Source organism: Penaeus monodon, chromosome 39 (genome assembly GCF_015228065.2).
Source record: "Penaeus monodon isolate SGIC_2016 chromosome 39, NSTDA_Pmon_1, whole genome shotgun sequence".
In the NCBI taxonomy this organism is placed as follows: domain Eukaryota; kingdom Metazoa; phylum Arthropoda; class Malacostraca; order Decapoda; family Penaeidae; genus Penaeus; species Penaeus monodon.
Genome location: NC_051424.1, coordinates 28,283,493 through 28,300,992, shown reverse-complemented (window position 1 = coordinate 28,300,992; position 17,500 = coordinate 28,283,493). Strand labels below are relative to the sequence as shown.

Sequence of the window (17,500 nt, the reverse complement as noted above, 5' to 3'; positions counted from 1 at the left end):
TACTGCCTGTCTCACCTGTTTACCCTTTTCCTTGATTTTCAAAAATATTTTTAATTACCTTATGTTGCTGTCACTAATGTCTATAACATTATAGTAATTAAAAAAAAAAATAAATAACACCATCAATATTCATAGCATTAGTAAAAAAAAAGGTTTTCCAGCCAATTCAAGAAAGGGTGAAATCAGGTAAGGTCACAAGGTTTACTAATTGACTACACAAAAAAAAATATAATAAAAAAAAAATAAATAAAATAAATCATCACATTATTTTCCTGGTGGAATTGAGTATTACTACAACTACTACTACCACTGTGACTATTACTAGTAACACTAATCAAAATGACAATGAACTATACCATAATACAAGCACCCAAATAACACACAACCCATAACCCACCTGGTGATCTTATTGGTGTGGATGAGCCAGGGCTTCGTGTAGGCCATAGTGACCCACCTGACCAGCGCCACGCCCACCCGCAGCACCAACCTGGCCTCCTCCATGCGGTAGAGGATGTAGCTGACTGGCCAGGGGCACTGCTGGCTGTATCTCTCCTGCAGGAGGGGTTCGGGTTAAAAGAAATTATATGCAATATGGATGATAAAGTCACTGTGGACAGGATGAATGAATGATGCTATAATATTAATGATTGTAAAATGAATGCATAATGATATGAATAATTATAATGATGTTGATAAAAATAATAGTAGTAATGATCAAAAGCAACAAGAATATTAGTAATAACAATAAAAATATCAATACTTATAATATCAAACTAAGAATATAAACACTGTTCTAATCATACTACTACAAATCAAAAACACTAATGATCTTACAAAGTACAATCTGTTCCTAATTGTTCTCAAAGTTCATGCTAATGTTCTACCTATTTTTATTGGGATAATAATTCCCCGTGGCTTAATGGGTAATAGCATGCTTCTGATTTGTCTTTGTATGTGTGTACAGGCAAGTCCTCAAATAATATACTAAGATTGTGTTGTACAATCTATGTGTGTGAGAGTGTATAGTGTTTATATACAAAAGGCATATAAAAACATCCCTTTCTAATTTGCCTGATGGATTATATGACAAATTTCCAAAAAGCTATACATGATCTGTTTATTTTTTTTTTTGTCAATATGTTTCCTTACTTTCCTATATCATCACATTACTTTTCTTAATATTTTGCTGAAATAATTCTTACAAATGAGGGCTATTAATTCTCTTATTAGGATGTCTGTATATGCTTGTGTGTACTATACACTTTTTAAACATACTACACTACTTAGCTAACACAAACACAACTGCACAAATGAACATACAAACAAACTTGAATACACTATTCATATAGCAGCACACACTAAAATACACACAGGTCACATGTACCCACACATATCAACCACACGTACCTTGAGCTCACAGATTGATGCCCCAACCTCCCTGCAGGAGTGGATGTACTCGAATGCCTCCTTTACGAATTCCACAAAGTCCTCACTCTCACCTTCCTTTCTCCACTTGTTCGAAACATCCTCCAGCGTGTTCCAGATCTCCAGCGTGACTCTGAGGGGGCGGGGAGGAAAAGAGTGTGGTTAGGAGTATTCAGGACAAGACAGAGAGAGACGTGGAAATAAAGGGCAAGAGGAACAGAAACTGAGAGAAAAACAGAAAGGGGGAAAAGGGTGAGAAAGAGGAAAGGAATAGATAGGGGGAAAGGGAGAGAAAGGGGGAAGGGAGAGAAAGACAGAGGGAGAAGGATAGAAATGAAGAAGGAGAGAGAGAAAAAGGGAGAATACAGACAAACAAAGGTACAGAGAGAGAGAGAGAAAGGGAACAAGAGAACAAGAAGGAAAACCAGGGAAATTAGGAAGAGAACTATCAAAAGAAATGAAAAAAGAAACATAGAGAACTAGAAAGAGAGAGAGAAAAAAAAAAAAGAAAAAAAAAAAGAGAAACAGACACAGACACACAGAACCAGAGAGCGAGAGAGACCACCCCTTACTCACCTCCTCCTCTTCTCCAAGGCCTCCGCAGTCACACTCTTGGGGAGTGGGAGCAGGAGATTATCCACAGTCTCAAGGTCATCCCTTGCGATGGCCTCATCCACCTCCTCCTGCAGGTCTGGTGGGGCTCGGAGGCGGATGGTGATTTCGCAGGCGTTGACCACAAGGTGCTCCTGAGCGTGCTGGATGTTGATCTGGTCGACCTCCGCCAAGGTCAGCTGGTCTCGCATCATGTACAGGCCGAGGCGGGATGCAGATGACTGGCTTTTGTTTTGCTGAAGGAGTGTGAAATAGAAAGATAAAGAAATAAGAGTGAATAATTAAAAACAGATAATCTGGGAAATGCTTAGCAGATTTCTCTGATGAGTTGGCTAACCTTTCTACTAGAGAGGGATGAAATCAACCCAATTCTGAATAAATTCAGAATATATGAAAATATGACATTCAATTCATCGTATTCATGTTTCTATCATGACTACCGATATTACTTTGATTATAGCATCAAGAAATAAACAAAATTGGTGCAAAGCAAGACAATATGCCTTACAGATGTGTTGGTGATATCAACATCATCGCCTTCAAGTGACGATACATCCCCTAGCTGGTTGCTGTCCTCTGTCCCTTGCAATGGGTTCTCTGTTTCCTCCATCTCTTCAGCAGTTCCTGTGGTGTTCTCAGGTTTCTGGGCAGTCTCCTCAGTAGTCTCTGGCTGGGCCAATTGTTCCTCAGTGACAAGCTGCTGTTGCACTGTTTTCAATTGTCTGATCAAGTGATGGTGAATAGGGTGTTGTTATCTCTTCTTCATTGCCCTCTTCTTCATGTCTTGCCTTTTTCACTTCTTCCTCTTCCTTCACGACTACTTTTCTTTTCCCTCCTTCTGTCTTTATCTCTGCAGCTGTGCTTTCTTCTGCTGCTGCTTTCAACTTGGCCATCTCCTTGAGTCTCTCCTTGACAATGTGAGTGCCCTTGGTGCCTGCAGTGACATCACCTCTGGCTTCCAAGCTGCAAGAAGGTGCCATGTCGTAGCCTCCCAGGGAGTCTCCCACCTCTTTACCGGCCATTTGTGAATGCGAAGAGAACCGCCGCAAGAGGGACTGGTGCTGGTCCTCCATTAAGCGCTGCTGCTGGTCCATCATGATGATCTGCTCAGGTATGGTGATGTCGAAGATGATGCGTTTGGTGGCCAAAAGGGCAACTATGGTGGCACAGTAGCCGCCCTCGTGTAGAATCACCACTGGAACGCCCTTCTCTTGGAATCCACTGCCAACGTCCATGCTGCCAATCACTTTTTCAACCTTGAGAGAAGCAGGAGCAGGAGCCAGTGCAGGTCTGTCAGCTGTACTGTCGGTGATGTCAGTCTCCTCCTCTGTAGTGAGGCAGCTCTCTGTCAGACTTTGCTTGTAGTTCACGTTCTCAACAATGGCTTTATGCTTCTTTGTAATCAGCTGCTTCAGCATCTGCCATGCCTGGCTGTAGATCTCGTACTGGTACTGAAATGCAGAATTAACGGATTAAAGGTTAGTGTAAAATCAATCTGGAAACCAAGTCTTTAGTAGATCAACTGATAACAAAGTACATGAGAAGAGAGGTAATATAACAATAGGACAGAATGAGGAAATGGGAAGAGAAAGCAAAAGACATATAGCAATGAATACAAACTAAACAAAGCAAGCTAAGCTAACCAAACAATATCAGCCAAGCAAACAAACAAACAAGTATACCTTCTGACCCTCTCACCTTAAAATTAAAGACATGATGGTACGTGACAGACAGCTGGAAAGGGGACGTGGATAATGGCAGGCAAGTCTGTGCCACCTGCGACCTGTTATAACATTTCTTGTAGCTGATCATCTGGTCTTGTCGCATACGCGTTAGAACTGCATTGAGGAGTGCCTGGGGGTACTGCTGGTATGCGAGATACAGCTGATACGCATATGATTCACGGTCATGCTTGGAGCAAAGTGAACTCTGTGGGGGTACAAGAGAAATTAATGGTATATATTTTAACAGAAATAATTTACAGTCAGTGCAGTTTTCTTTCATATAGTTTTTTTTCTGATAACGAGCTGTCTCAAGTGCATACTATTTTGTATTTCTGTTTACATAAACAAACTAAAATAATCATCTTAAGTATAATCAGTGTACTTCATCACACCAGATTTCTTGATGACCTAAATAGTGAAAACCATACTTCCACTAACTTTTCTATAAAGCAGTTATTGGTTTATACAATAAAATCCTATACTCTTTTTTCCATAATAATGATGTATGCTTATAAGATGGCATACAAACAATAAAAACACTTCAAACAAAAATACCTACCAAAAAAATATACAGATTTTAAGAAAAAAAAAAAAAAAAAAAAAAAAATCACACTCTCTCTCTCTCTCTCTATTCCTCTCTCTCTCTCTCTCTCTCTTCTCTCTATTCCTCTCTCTCTCTCTCTCTCTCTCTCTCTCTCTCTCTCTCTCTCTCTCTCTCTCTCTCTCTCTCTCTCTCTCTCCATGCTCACACTCATTCACACACCTGTTTTCTCTCTTCCACCCCATCGCTCTTTCTCACACATATGCACACATGTATCCCTACAAATACTTACATAGATAAGTGTATTGACAATATGGAAATCGATATCCGACACGTTTACGACTGGGCGGAACTTGAGCTTGTTGCGGAGTGAGGACGAAGCCATGATGATACGGAAACGCTGGTGGAACTCCTCAATAGAGGGTGGCAGGTCAGGGCACTGTCGTGACTCACTCGAGGCGAACTTCACCACCAGCCGCTGCATGAGGGAACGGAACATTGTGGCATACACGCTCTCAATGTTCTTCTTGTTGCGGGGCACTCTTGGACTCTGCAAGGAGGAGAAGAGGAGGAGATACATTTGTACATAAATATTGGATAAAATAAATAATTAAATAGTCATCTATACATATCTATAAACATATACTGTAATGTCTCTTTTTTCTGTATAAATATGCAAATAAATTAGTTTGATAATCATTCTTCTTTCTTTACATCTGCTGAACATCTCTACGGAAATAAGACAAAATATCAAATACATTATGAGTTAATGTCACAATAAGAATGCAAGGAAACAGGGAAAGAATGAAGAAAAAGGAAATGGAAAAAAAAAAAAAAAAATTAGGAAGAGAAAGGTAAGGAAAGGGAGGGGGGGGGGGAGGAGGGAGGGAGGGAGAGAGAGAGAGAGAGAGAGAGAGAGAGAGAGAGAGAGAGAGAGAGAGAGAGAGAGAGAGAGAGAGAGAGAGAGAGAGAGAGAGAGAGAGAGAGAGAGAGCAAATCCTACCCGAACCCACCTTAAAATCCGCCACGATGCCCGGATCCTGCCGCACCTCCTCCAGGAAGATGGCCACATTATCTTCTGTCGTCGGGTTCTTCATGATGTAGTTGATCCTCCTCTGGCATGCACGCGATGTCTTGTTGAGGGACTCCGGGAAGCGTTCGTGTAGCATGTCTCTTACTAGGCTGAAGGTGATCATTTGGCTTCGGATGTTCGGGAAGAGGAAACAGGAGGCCACTTTGCACAGCAGCAGGAATGAATCTTCAGCGGAGGACCAGTCGACTCGTCTAAGGCGAGGAGAAGGGTTAAGAGAGGGGTAATGAAGGGAGAGGAGGAAGGATGGGAAGGAGAGACAGACAAAATAAAAAAAATACAGAAAAATAATATTATTACTTGTGGTCTTGTTGAGACTTACTTATTGATATCACTCTCTCATTATTATTACAGATTTTAAGTGCACCTCTTTTATCATCTAATCTGAAGAACTGTCATCAGATATCATATACCACATCTACTGCCATAACCTGAAGAAGAAGAAGAAGAAAACAATGAGAAAATAACCCCCCTCCCCCTTTCCTCTCACCTCCAAACAAAGACATTATAAACAGACTCACAGTTTATTCATCCTCCGTAGGGCTGCACGATCTTCTTCGTCGTAGTAAGGTTTCTTGGGAGACTTTTTGCGCATTTTCAGTTCCCGTTGGTAACTGGCCGGCCTGTTACTCTTGCCTTGCCGTCCACTTCGCTTCAACCTGAAGAAAATGGGAAAAACAGAGAAGGAAAAAGGAAAAGAAAAGTCTTTATTTTTCAAAAGGTTTAATTTTTCTTAAGGTATGAAACTATATGATGAAATACATAAAAAAAAATCTACTAGAAATTTTCGGACTACTTTTTAAAAAATCAACCTTAATGATGTGAATTAATTACAAAGTATAAACACAATACTTTGTAATTAATTGCTGTGCTGCTTAATACTTCTGAGATTCATATTCTCAATATAATATACATTTCAGAACAATAAATAGATAAACAATATACACAATTAAATTGGAAAGTACAGTAACAGTGAATGAAAATCAAAATACTCATGACATTTCTTTTACTTTGCACATACATTCACATTCAGAACAATAACAGAACAAATCAAAAGAAATATAAAAATCAATGAAAGAACCGTAAAACTAACCTCTGAAAATTTAGACTTATCCTCCCCGCCAAAAGCTGACATACCTCCAACTACAATAAAGAACTTACTTCACAGGAGGAGTCTCTGACTCTGATGGCGACGCGCCTTCTCGCTTGCGTTTGCGTCCTCGTGGAGCTCGAGGGACCATACCCACTGGGATCTCCAGCGTCTTGCCATCAGTCCCCATGCGAGGCTACAGGAAGTGGGGAGAATGATGGTTATATAGGGGGAGGTCTTTTTTTTCTTTCTTTCTTTTTTTAATCTTTATGAAATTGTGTTTTATGCAAATCTTGTATATATAGATACATGTATTCATATACATGTATACAGTTCATTCTGCAACTTCATCTGTTCAACTATGCTTTAAATCAAGAATTGTGATGTAGAGCTTTCTCTATAGTGTTGGTAAACTGTGATGAAGTTTGAATTGTAAGTTCAGAGTCAAAATTCTCGTGTGAGTCAGCCTGAAATCCAATGAACCTTGGTGGGACCAGGTCTCATTTATTTATCATACACATGACATGCAAACAGATTATGCATATTGGTGATAAAGGATGATACCAAGTTTTTTACACTGATCCACTACATAAGGTGCATCAAGTCAAATAAGAGAGAAAAATCTTCACTATTTGATGCTCTTCGCAAGTATCATATATTCCATAATACTTCTCTTTCTCTCTACCCCATTCTTTTAACTCTGTATTTCTCTTCCCCCATTCCCCTCACCTGCTCTCAGTCCTCCCAAGTCCCCTCCCTACCTTATATACAGACAATTTGACATTCCTCAAACCAGCCAATCGCGGCTTGGCTGATGCGCTATCTGTTGAGGGGTGCGTGGTGTTCATCAGGTACTGCGTGTACGAGATTGTCCCTTCGTACGTGGCCCTCTCCCCACCCTCAGTATTGGGTGGCAGGAGTGCTGAGGGTCTTGCTGATGCTGAGTGACCCGAGTTCGAGGACCAGTTGCGCTTCAGATGGGCAAACATGGCAGAGTCGAGTCCTCCTGCCCCTCGGCCATCACCTGGGATGCTCCCATTGTCTCTGTTGGAGGAGGGAGAACATCACAAAAGATATTCTACTTTTTTATGGCAATGTTTCTTCATGATAATAAATCTTATGGTGAACATTGCCTGAATGACAATTCATTGCAATGACTATTAACCCGATGCCACCGCAAAAATGCTGTGCTAATTTGTGTGTGTGTGTGTGTGTGTGTGTGTGTGTGTGTGTGTGTGTGTGTGTGTGTGTGTGTGTGTGTGTGTGTGTGTGTGTGTGTGTGAAATGTCTCTACAAATAGATGGCTCTGCTGGTGCTTAGCCACAAAGAAGTCAATTAGAAGACCTTGTGACCTTACCTGATTTCATTGAATTGGTGAGAAAAATGGTTTTTTTTTACTAATGCAATGAATATCAATGGTGCTATTTTTATAATAGACATTATAATTACTATAACATTATAAACATTAGTGACAGCAAAATAAGAGAACGTAAAATATTTTTGTAAATCAAGGAAAAGTGTAAACGTGCAAGACAGGCAGTACTCCTAATTGGCTCACTGGTGACTTAGTACAAGTGTAGCCATCTGTGTAAAAACAATCAATAAAGTAAACTCACAGTGGGCATGGCATGTACATACATGCCATGCCCTGAGGCAATGGGTTAAGGTCAGATACTTTTTATAGCAACATTGTCAAGGTAATTGGAATCCTTGGGTAAAATTACTTAATTCTGGGTTTCAGGAGACGAGAGACAAAGAGGAAGAGGACAGAAGAAAACATAGGAGAGAGGAGATGAGAGGAGAAAAGAGAAGGGAAGAGGAGGGAAGAGAAGGGAAGTGAAGGAAAGAGAATGAAGAAGTGAAATGAATAGAAGAGAAGTTAAGAGATAAGAATAGTAGGAGAGAGAGAGAGAGAGAGAGAGAGAGAGAGAGAGAGAGAGAGAGAGAGAGAGAGAATCTATGGGTACCTTGCTGGAGCCTCTTCTGTACTGCGTGCAGTGAGTGACTCAATGATCTGAGGTTTACGGTCTAAAATCTGTATTGTAATCTTCTTCCCCTGCATGCAGTTGTGGCCGCCAAGAGGTGTGTGCATCGAGATTGTCCACATGTCATACCTGGAATAATGAACATATTTTCAATGAGGTCTCCCACAAATATTTACGTTTACAACATACATAACCTTTTTGGTATGCAATCACTGCCTATCATAAACAAAGAAAAAAAAAAAAAATGATTGACAAACAAAATTCAGACAAAAAAAAAAGAAAGACAAATTCAAGAAAACACAAACTAACAACTACAACAACAACAAAAGCAACAACAACAAAACTATCAAGCTTCCAACCTAACTACTCACCAGTACTGAAGCACATCCTGTAAGCAAGAGAAGTAGTACTCCTTCCGGACATACTCCTTGTCGGCTGAGATCTGGTGGTACCCAGGACCCGAAGTGGTTGTGTCGATGAGGCTGGCATGCTGATTGACGTAGATGAACACCTGGTCTTTTTCCTTCATGATCTGGTGGCCGTACTGGAGCAGGCCTGGAGAGAGTAAGTGTGAAGTATAATGATGATGTACTTGTGTAGAGATTATTATTATCATAGTACATGTACACATATATTTCTGGGTATTAAGATTTGGAAAGCAAATAATTAACAAGATATGTAGGAAATGGTTGTTTAGAGAATTTATCTTATTCATGTCTAAACAGAGCATTTGTTTTTCATTAATGAAAATGCTTTCATCATGTTTCACACTGACACTGACTAACTTGGAGGTCTTACCCACCCACATAACACAGGCGATTGATCAGGTCAATCACGTAAGTGACATAACGCCGTCCCTGTAGCAGGGCCTGGCGGAGGTGCGGTGGGAGGAATTTCACCAGGAGGTTCCTCTTGATGGGGTGGTTCATGAAGGCATCAATCTCGCTTGAATAATGGCAGATACTGACAAGGCGGACAAAGATGCAAAGCGGCAACCGGAGCAGCACATCGCACACAAAGGCCCAGCCGCTCTCTGAGTTCATGTGGTTGGGCAATGGGGGGATGAACATTCTGGAAGACAAAATATTCATTAATAACTATTTCTAAATGTATGTGATTGTACATACATATCAAAATGAGGTTGAGGGGAAAAATAATTGACATTATATTACTATCATTAGCACTTTTCCTCTGTAGACCTTGACCACTAGTTTCATCATACGCATGTTGAGTTTGCTTACAGAATGCATTTAACATTCATTTCTGTATACACATAGATAGACACATATCAATACTTTTGTCTAATTCCACATGACCTGATGATTTTCAGGATATCTTATTCAATGATAGCAGGATTAAAAGCTTTTATTAGTATTCTACTCTTTTTACCCAAGATTCAAACTCAAAACAATCTTGCTTTACTATAAAAAACACTATAAGGTATTGAATAATAATAAGGTATTGAATAATAATAATAAGAAGATGAAGAAGAAGAAAAAGAAGAGAAGAATAGAAGAAGGGGGAGATGAAGAAGAAAAAAGAGGAGAACTCAACAATGCTTAATGAACCTACTTCCATGAGAGTTCGGCATAGTAAACCATTGGATAAGTTGACAGGTCCTCCGCATGGATCTGGGCCTCAGGCGACGAAGAGGCTATCGTCTGCCAGGCTTCCACTTGGTCCATATCCTCTTTCCCAGAGTAACCATAGACAAGGTAGAAGAGCAGCTTGTGGAGCTCGCACATGCGGACGAATTTTGGTCCCAGGCTCCCCTTCACACCAGGCTCCTGTGGGGATGGGTGGGAAGTGTGAGGACATGGGATCGCGCAAGGTTACCCTGTTGTTTTCTGTTTGCTTTCTTGGTTGCGGACTGATAAGACTGGAGAGATATCGAGTTCACAAGTTAAGCATTTTTGGTTGGTGTTTAGATTATTTCTGTTATGCTGATTTTCATATACAATGACAAAGTAATTATTTACTATATTTTTCCTTTGATAATACTAAAATTAAAAAGCTTCTTTATGTATTAAACTATCCTTTTGAAAATGATATTCAACACACTCAATTTTTTAAATCTTACAATTTGCTCACATTATTCATACTTAAAATGTAGATCATTTATAACTTAGAAAAAATATATATAATAATAACACAATCAGTATAAACATACCCTGTATAAATAAACATAAATTATACTGTTTATATTTCTAACCTTCTTCACCACAGCTGAAGCAACACCTGCTTCGACCTCAGCTGCAGGGACTGCCGTGGTCGACACCTGGTGCATCTGCTTGAGCTCTTGCATGCTGGCCCCGACTGAGCTCTTGTTCATGCGTTCGTTATCCTCACTCATGGCCTTCTTCACCAACTTGGCTGCTGCGCTCTCACTTTTGATTTTGACTTTGGTGCTTTCTGGACCTGCCGCTGCTCCTCCCTTCCCGCTGCCACCCCCTCCCCCTCCTCCTCCCTCTGCCTCCCGCTTGGTGTCGGGTGCCGAGGCCAGGAACTTGAGCTTCTGTTGCTCGATGGCTGACTTGAGGTGCGGGCTCTCTGGACGGGGGAATAGTTGAGCTTAGTCAACTAAAATGGTTCCCAGAGATTCCATGTTTGATTGAATATCAAATATACTAGTTTGGTGAAATTAAGTGGATTGGTCTTCTTCAAGCAGATGAGATAATTTGGTTAAACTAAAAAAGTTACTTTAGTCCAATTACTTTAGTCCAATCAAGTGGATTAGCCTTGTTCATTTCAATGGATTATTGTGCTTATATTAAATAGATAAATTAGTTTGGTTCCATCAAACAGAAAAGTTTAGTTAAATAAAATAAATCATTTTGGTCCTAACAAATAGATTAGCTTAGTACAATCAACTACATAACTTTACAGGTACATGAGGAATGGTGAACTAATAATTAACCCTTTCGCCCGTCCACAGAGGAATGGAGCGACTCACCAAATGTGATGCTGGGATGGACCACAAACTGAACCACCTTGACCATGGTGTTGCACTTGAGCTTGACGATGATGTTTTTGACGAAGCCGCCCTTGGAGAGCTTGTCCAGCAGGCGGTTCAGGCTCTTCTTGTCCATCTTGACTGCATACCCTTCTTCAGATTCCGCCTGAGAAATGGATGTTATGCATTTACAACCTTTGGACTTCTTTGTTTGCAAAACTAGACATTATGTATCCAATATATGAACCAATATATCTTACATATTGTCAATATACTGTCAATTCATACCACATGATATTAAACATTTTCTACTCACAGTATTAAATATATATTCATAGCATTAAACATTATAACTTATATCAAATTTTGAATTTGATTTTTTGATCAAACACGCAGTAATGTACACCAAATTTAGCAAATATATTCCTATTAACATAAAAAGATCTATTAAGATAACCATCAAAATGACCTAACCATCCATTAATATAGTGTTTATCACAATTCTCACCAACCTGCACAATCATCTTCTGCAACTTGAAAGCATCATCAATGACTTTGATCGAGCCAACAGTTTCAATAATCATATTGGCTCTCTTCATCATGCGCGTCGTGACATGAGGCGAATTCCTCCGCTGGTTGTTGTACGTCAGCCGGATCTCCTCCAGCATTCGGACAAAGCTGCAGGAGGGTAATGGGTGGAGGTGAAGATGGTGGAAGGAGGAGTGTGGTAAATGGAGTAGGGAGATGAATATCATAAAGATTGTGGAAAATAGAATGTGCGGAAATGAAAATCCCTGGCCAGTCAAAGAGCCAATCTACAGAGGGATTAGGAATGCAAAGTTTCTTGGGAAGATGCCAGTGTGGTCTTGGGAAACCTTAGGACAAACCTAGTGTTTGTTAGAGACCCGGTGTACTAGTGTGTTGACCATTTTACTAATTACATGCTATATTTTAAATTGACAGAAAAAGTATGTATGCTTGGGGGGGCGGGGGGGATCAATACAGCTTTGCATTAAAATTCATTAATTTTGCTACATCTAATCAACTGGTTAGAAAGCACAGCTGTGTATCTAAAGGTGACACAACCATCAATTTATATCAAGGTATTGCTAAAAAATAGTAATAATAATAATAATAACAATAAAAACCTTCCTCATATCACACGACTCCAAAACCTCACCCTTTATTCTTGCTGTCTCCATCATCATCGTTCTGCCGTTCTGGTCGTCTCTCACTTGCTGACTCTAAGGAAGGGGAAAAAAAGGGGGGAGCCCCAAAAAGAAAAGGGAAAAGGGGGGAAAAAAGGAAAAGGGGGGAAAGGGGGGAGAGGGGGGGGAGGGGGGGGAAAAGGAAAAGAGAAGAAAGAGAGGAGAAGAAAAGAAGAAGAGGAGAGAAAAGAAAGAGACGAGAGAGAAGAGAAAGAGAGAGAGAAGAGAAGAGAGAGAAAGAGAGAAAGAGAGAGAGAAAGAGAGAGAGAAAGAGAGAAAGAGAAAGAAGAGAGAGAGAAGAGAGAGAGAGGAAAGAGAGGAAGAAGAGAGAAGAGAGAGGAGAAGAGAGAGAGAGAGAGAGAGAGAGAGAGAGAGGAGAGAGAGAAGGGAAAAGAGAGAGGGAGAGAGAGAGAGAGAGAGGAGAAGAGAGAGAGAGAGAGGAGAGAGAGAGAAGAGAGAGAGAGAGAGAGAGAGAAAAGGGACGAGAGAGAAAGAGAGAGAAGAAAAGAGAAAGAGGAGAGAGAGAGAGAGAGGACAGAGAGACAGAGACGAGAGAGAGAGAGAGAGAAGCGGGAGAGCGTTAGAGAGAGGAGAGAGAGAGAGAGAGGAGGGAGGAGACGAGAGGAGAAGAAAGAGAGACGATGAGAGAAGAGGAGAGAGAGAGAGAGACGAGAGGAGACAGAGAGAAGAGAGACAGGCAGAGACAGAAAGATGAGAGAGAGAGAGAGAGGCAGAGACGAGAGAGAGAAGAGAGAGAGAGAAGAGAGAGAGAAAGAGACGAGAGAGAGAGAGACAGAGAGAGAGACAGAGAGAGAGACAGAGAGAGACGAGAGAGAGAGAGAGAGAGAGAGAGAGAGAGAGAGAGAGAGAAGAGAGAGAGAGAGAGAGAGAGAGAATCAGAGAGACAGAGACAGAGAAAGAGAGAGAAAAAAAAAAAAAAAAAAAAAAAAAAAAAAAAAAAAAAAAAAAAACCTGTTACTAACCTCCTTTGATGTAGAAGGCCCACACACTTCTGCCTTATTGGCCTCCATCATGGCCATCATTCTCTGCCTCTCCTTGCGGAACTCCTGGGTAAGGTGTCCCGTACGCGCGAATTTGTGCGACACGTACCGCGACACACGCTGCCTCCCCACGTCCTTCATGAGCGAGTGTACTGTGTTCCTGCGCTGGAGGTTGCGGCAGATGGTACGCGAGTCCAGCTTGGTCTGTCCCAAGAGGCGGGCCATATCTGACTGTGACACGCCTTCCGGCCCAGCTTCTTCCACAATCTTGTAGGCCTGCTGGAGGAGACCAATGCCCCAGACCACCTGAGGGAGAGGAGATGGAATGTCCAGCATTACAGACGGAAAGTGGAAATTTTGCCTTAAGGATTTGTGTATAGGGAGAAGGGTTTTACCTTAGGGGTGCACTAGAGGAAGAGGAGAGGATTGCAGGGGGTGGTTTGTTCAAAAGGAGTGGATTGTACCACAGTCTACACACATTGCAAGCTAAGCAGGTGAAGCCATGCTAAAGAAGCCACATCCTGAATAGCTGACAGCTGGCATATCTCATGGCTTACTGCTGTGTACTGAGTGGTGGACACCTCACAGCTCACAAAACTGGACCACATAATCAGGTTTCCCCCAATTTCCAAATTCCCGACACATGCCTATCCTATAAAACTACACTAAACAGAGAATTAATAATCTTGTTTTCTCAATTTCATTTTCTTTTAAAATGCAAAATCTTGACAGATCATTTTTCTTCTCATTTTATCTTTCTCTTCTAGAAGAAAATTATCTTGAAAATACTGGTTAAACCTGCTGGTTTAACCTGGTTACACCTAATGCCAACTGGATACTTAAAAATGTATGAATTCTCACACAGTAGATTTTGATCTGTATATTCCAAAAATACAATTCATTTTTGTGGATGAAGTGAATTAAGAGGTGACAGAGGTGCTTGTTTGGTTAGCTGATGAACCCACATATTTCCCTCTCACCCAACACCTCACCCTATGCTGGTCGAGTATGCCTGGATAGGAATCATTCTTCCTCGTCTTCTTCAGCTACCTCCTTGCTTTCCCACACCTCCATAGGGTCGATCTTGGGATTCATCAGCTCCATAATACGGACAAACTTTTCGGCATCCTTGCCCTTACACCGCCACTGAGAGGGGGAGGCATCTGGGTACACCTTGCGATAAGGGGCAGTCACATTCTTTATGTATCTGGAAAAGAAGGTGGCAAGATGGTGCTTAGAGGACTGGACCTATTTATTTAACCTACTGACACCAAGGTCCTTGTACACATGCACTGCTCACTATGGTTTTGCTTTATTTATTAATCTTTGCACATAATGGATTCACAAACACTTAGTCACCAGAGTCAATTGCCTTCCTGACTTCACCTTTTTATACTTTCCATTTTTTTTTTCTTTACAATCATAATTACTGTTCCTAACTTTATAATAAGGTTATAAAAAAAGTAAAATAAAGTAAAATTAGACATTAAGCAAAACCTCAACACAAAAAATATTCTTGTGTACACTTCTGTGGCTTGCATACCTCTGGAATTCTGTACTCTTAAAGAGCTTTCTGCAAGAGGTCTCTGGCATTCCCATCTCTTCCTTGACAGCGGTATAAGGAGCACAATATCCTGGTTTCAGCTTCAGGATCTCAACTGCCCTTTGGATCATCATGATAAACTTTGAGCGCCTCTCGACATAGAACCTGAAATCGAGAGCGAATTGAGAAACTTTTTTCAGTTTTGTTTTATGTGCTAAATAATGCGTTCTGCAATTATGATTCTTATCTCATTTGGGTTCATTAAAATTTTTATCTTTCTTATGTAATCATCTTTTTCAAATAGTTTCCCCTGCAAGCCATCATTTGCATGCCTTACCACATTTCAGGTTCTGAGTCTGGTTATTTTTAAATAATGTTCACTCAAATTTATCCACAAATAATAGCTCCAGAAAATATTATTACTAGCTACTAAAACCAATTTTAAGCTTACATTAAAACAAAAGAGTATATATTTTGGATTCATGAAAGGACACTTCACAATGTATTAAAAATATAACATAAGTAATTCACCAAAACTAATCCATTTGTATACTATAAGTTAAATCAAATGTATATTGCAGATGATATGAATTTTGCAACAGTCAATGTCATAGATATAATTCCTTCCCTACACATATTTGCCTCATTCCTTTAAATATATATCCCAGTTTAATTCATCTTACCTTTCATACAAAATAAGAATATAAGGGTAAAAAAAAAAAGCTCAAATCTTCATCCCATATATCTGCAGTGACATATGCATTGTCAAAATAATAAAAAATTATAATGCAAAAATCATGAATATAAATAAAAAAATACCACATGAAAAAGAAAAGAAATAGAGAAATAATGTAATGAAAGCATGATCATTAACCCAATGACTTCAATGCCACGCCTACTGTAATAAAAGTTTATCTACCGCCTTTACACATAGATGGCTCTACAAGTGCTTAGTCACCAAGGAGCTATTAGTCTTATCTGTCTCACCTGTTCACCCTTATCCTTGATTTTTTGAAAGCTTAATTTTTATTATTTCATTGTCTTTGATGTTATTAATATTTCAATAACAATCTAATAATCATAATTATCAATAAGAATGAAAACATTGTCAATATTAATAGTATTAGAAAGAAAAACACATTTTCCAGCCAATTCAAGGAATGGGGAAATCAGGCTCAGTCACTAGGGCCAACTGATAGACTCCTTGCTGGCTGAGCACACGTGGAGCCATCTGTATGTAACAAAACTCACTAAAATCTAAAGAAAACAGTACATAAATGACACTGGGTTAAAATGTAAATCATGACTAATAACAATAATGGAATATAAAAACAATAACGATTAGAAAAAAAAGTTATAATAACAACCCTTGGCCCTCACCCCAAGCAAAAACTCCACACGCACCTCGTGAGATGCAGCAGAGAGCCATTGTAGGTCTGTCCCTTGTTCCCCTTTTGCTGGTGGGGCTGTTTGGTGATCAGGTTGAGCTTCAGCAGACGCTTGCGGTGGTAGAACATGGACTTTGGGTTGTCGCCCATGGCTGCTAAGCTGATCTGGGAGATGGGGAAAACCATGTTTTAATCTTGTTCATTTGGCAGTTTAATCTTTTTTTTTCTTTTTTTTTACTTCAGGTATTAAGAGTGAGATTGATTCCATCTTTGGAAAAGCAATATTCACTTCTGAGAGAGAAAGAGCTTTTAAACGTAATCAAATTTGCCTCCTGCTCCCAAAAAAATGTGCATATTTGGAGCATCATAACTATCCAAACTAGAAGAATCTGACTAAAATAATGATGTACCAAAACAGCCCCCTCAAAAGAAAAGAAAAGGAAAAGAAAAAATCTTCCTGAGTGCATATGAAATTCTATTTCTATCTTTACTCTTATTTTTTCTATTTAAATTCACAACAAAAAAAAAAATAAATAAATAAATACTACATTAACCCAAATCCCAGGGCAGGGCATGTACATACATATATGTCCACTGTGAGTTTACTTTATTAATTGTTTTTACACATAGATGGCTACTCTTGTACTAAGTCACCAATGAGCCAATTACGAATACTGCCTGCCTCACATGTTTATCCTTTTCCTTGATTTTCGAAAATATCTTGTGTTATCTTATATTGCTGTTACTAATGTCTATAACATTATAATTATTATAATGTCTATATCAAAAATAACACATCATAGCATTAGTAAAAAATATGTTATTCCTGCCAAGGAAAGGTGAAATTAGTATGGTCACAAGTTCTACTAAATGACTCCTTTGTGGCTAAGCATTAGCAGAGCCATCTATATGCAAAGACATTTCACACACACACACACAC

The 17,500-nt window shown here is 39.8% G+C and overlaps 1 protein-coding gene across 1 annotated transcript in view; it reads right to left on the bottom strand.

The window, feature by feature from the left end:
- LOC119597537 (general transcription factor 3C polypeptide 1-like) overlaps window positions 1-17,500 on the bottom strand; it is a 30,503-nt gene that overhangs the window by 6,258 nt on the left and 6,745 nt on the right. The window contains exons 7-31 of the mRNA XM_037947115.1: window positions 16,577-16,725; window positions 15,173-15,337; window positions 14,680-14,836; window positions 14,428-14,505; window positions 14,187-14,276; window positions 13,567-13,935; window positions 12,601-12,662; window positions 11,933-12,098; window positions 11,421-11,586; window positions 10,680-11,017; window positions 10,040-10,254; window positions 9,270-9,538; window positions 8,839-9,022; window positions 8,450-8,596; window positions 7,244-7,526; window positions 6,554-6,678; window positions 5,914-6,051; window positions 5,316-5,586; window positions 4,595-4,852; window positions 3,736-3,966; window positions 2,727-3,488; window positions 2,546-2,680; window positions 2,002-2,273; window positions 1,408-1,558; window positions 398-552 (exon numbers count right to left, since the gene is read on the bottom strand). Of these exons, the coding sequence (XP_037803043.1) occupies window positions 398-552; window positions 1,408-1,558; window positions 2,002-2,273; window positions 2,546-2,680; window positions 2,727-3,488; window positions 3,736-3,966; window positions 4,595-4,852; window positions 5,316-5,586; window positions 5,914-6,051; window positions 6,554-6,678; window positions 7,244-7,526; window positions 8,450-8,596; window positions 8,839-9,022; window positions 9,270-9,538; window positions 10,040-10,254; window positions 10,680-11,017; window positions 11,421-11,586; window positions 11,933-12,098; window positions 12,601-12,662; window positions 13,567-13,935; window positions 14,187-14,276; window positions 14,428-14,505; window positions 14,680-14,836; window positions 15,173-15,337; window positions 16,577-16,725 (5,336 nt within the window). The remainder of the gene's footprint in view (window positions 1-397; window positions 553-1,407; window positions 1,559-2,001; window positions 2,274-2,545; window positions 2,681-2,726; window positions 3,489-3,735; window positions 3,967-4,594; window positions 4,853-5,315; window positions 5,587-5,913; window positions 6,052-6,553; window positions 6,679-7,243; window positions 7,527-8,449; window positions 8,597-8,838; window positions 9,023-9,269; window positions 9,539-10,039; window positions 10,255-10,679; window positions 11,018-11,420; window positions 11,587-11,932; window positions 12,099-12,600; window positions 12,663-13,566; window positions 13,936-14,186; window positions 14,277-14,427; window positions 14,506-14,679; window positions 14,837-15,172; window positions 15,338-16,576; window positions 16,726-17,500) is intronic.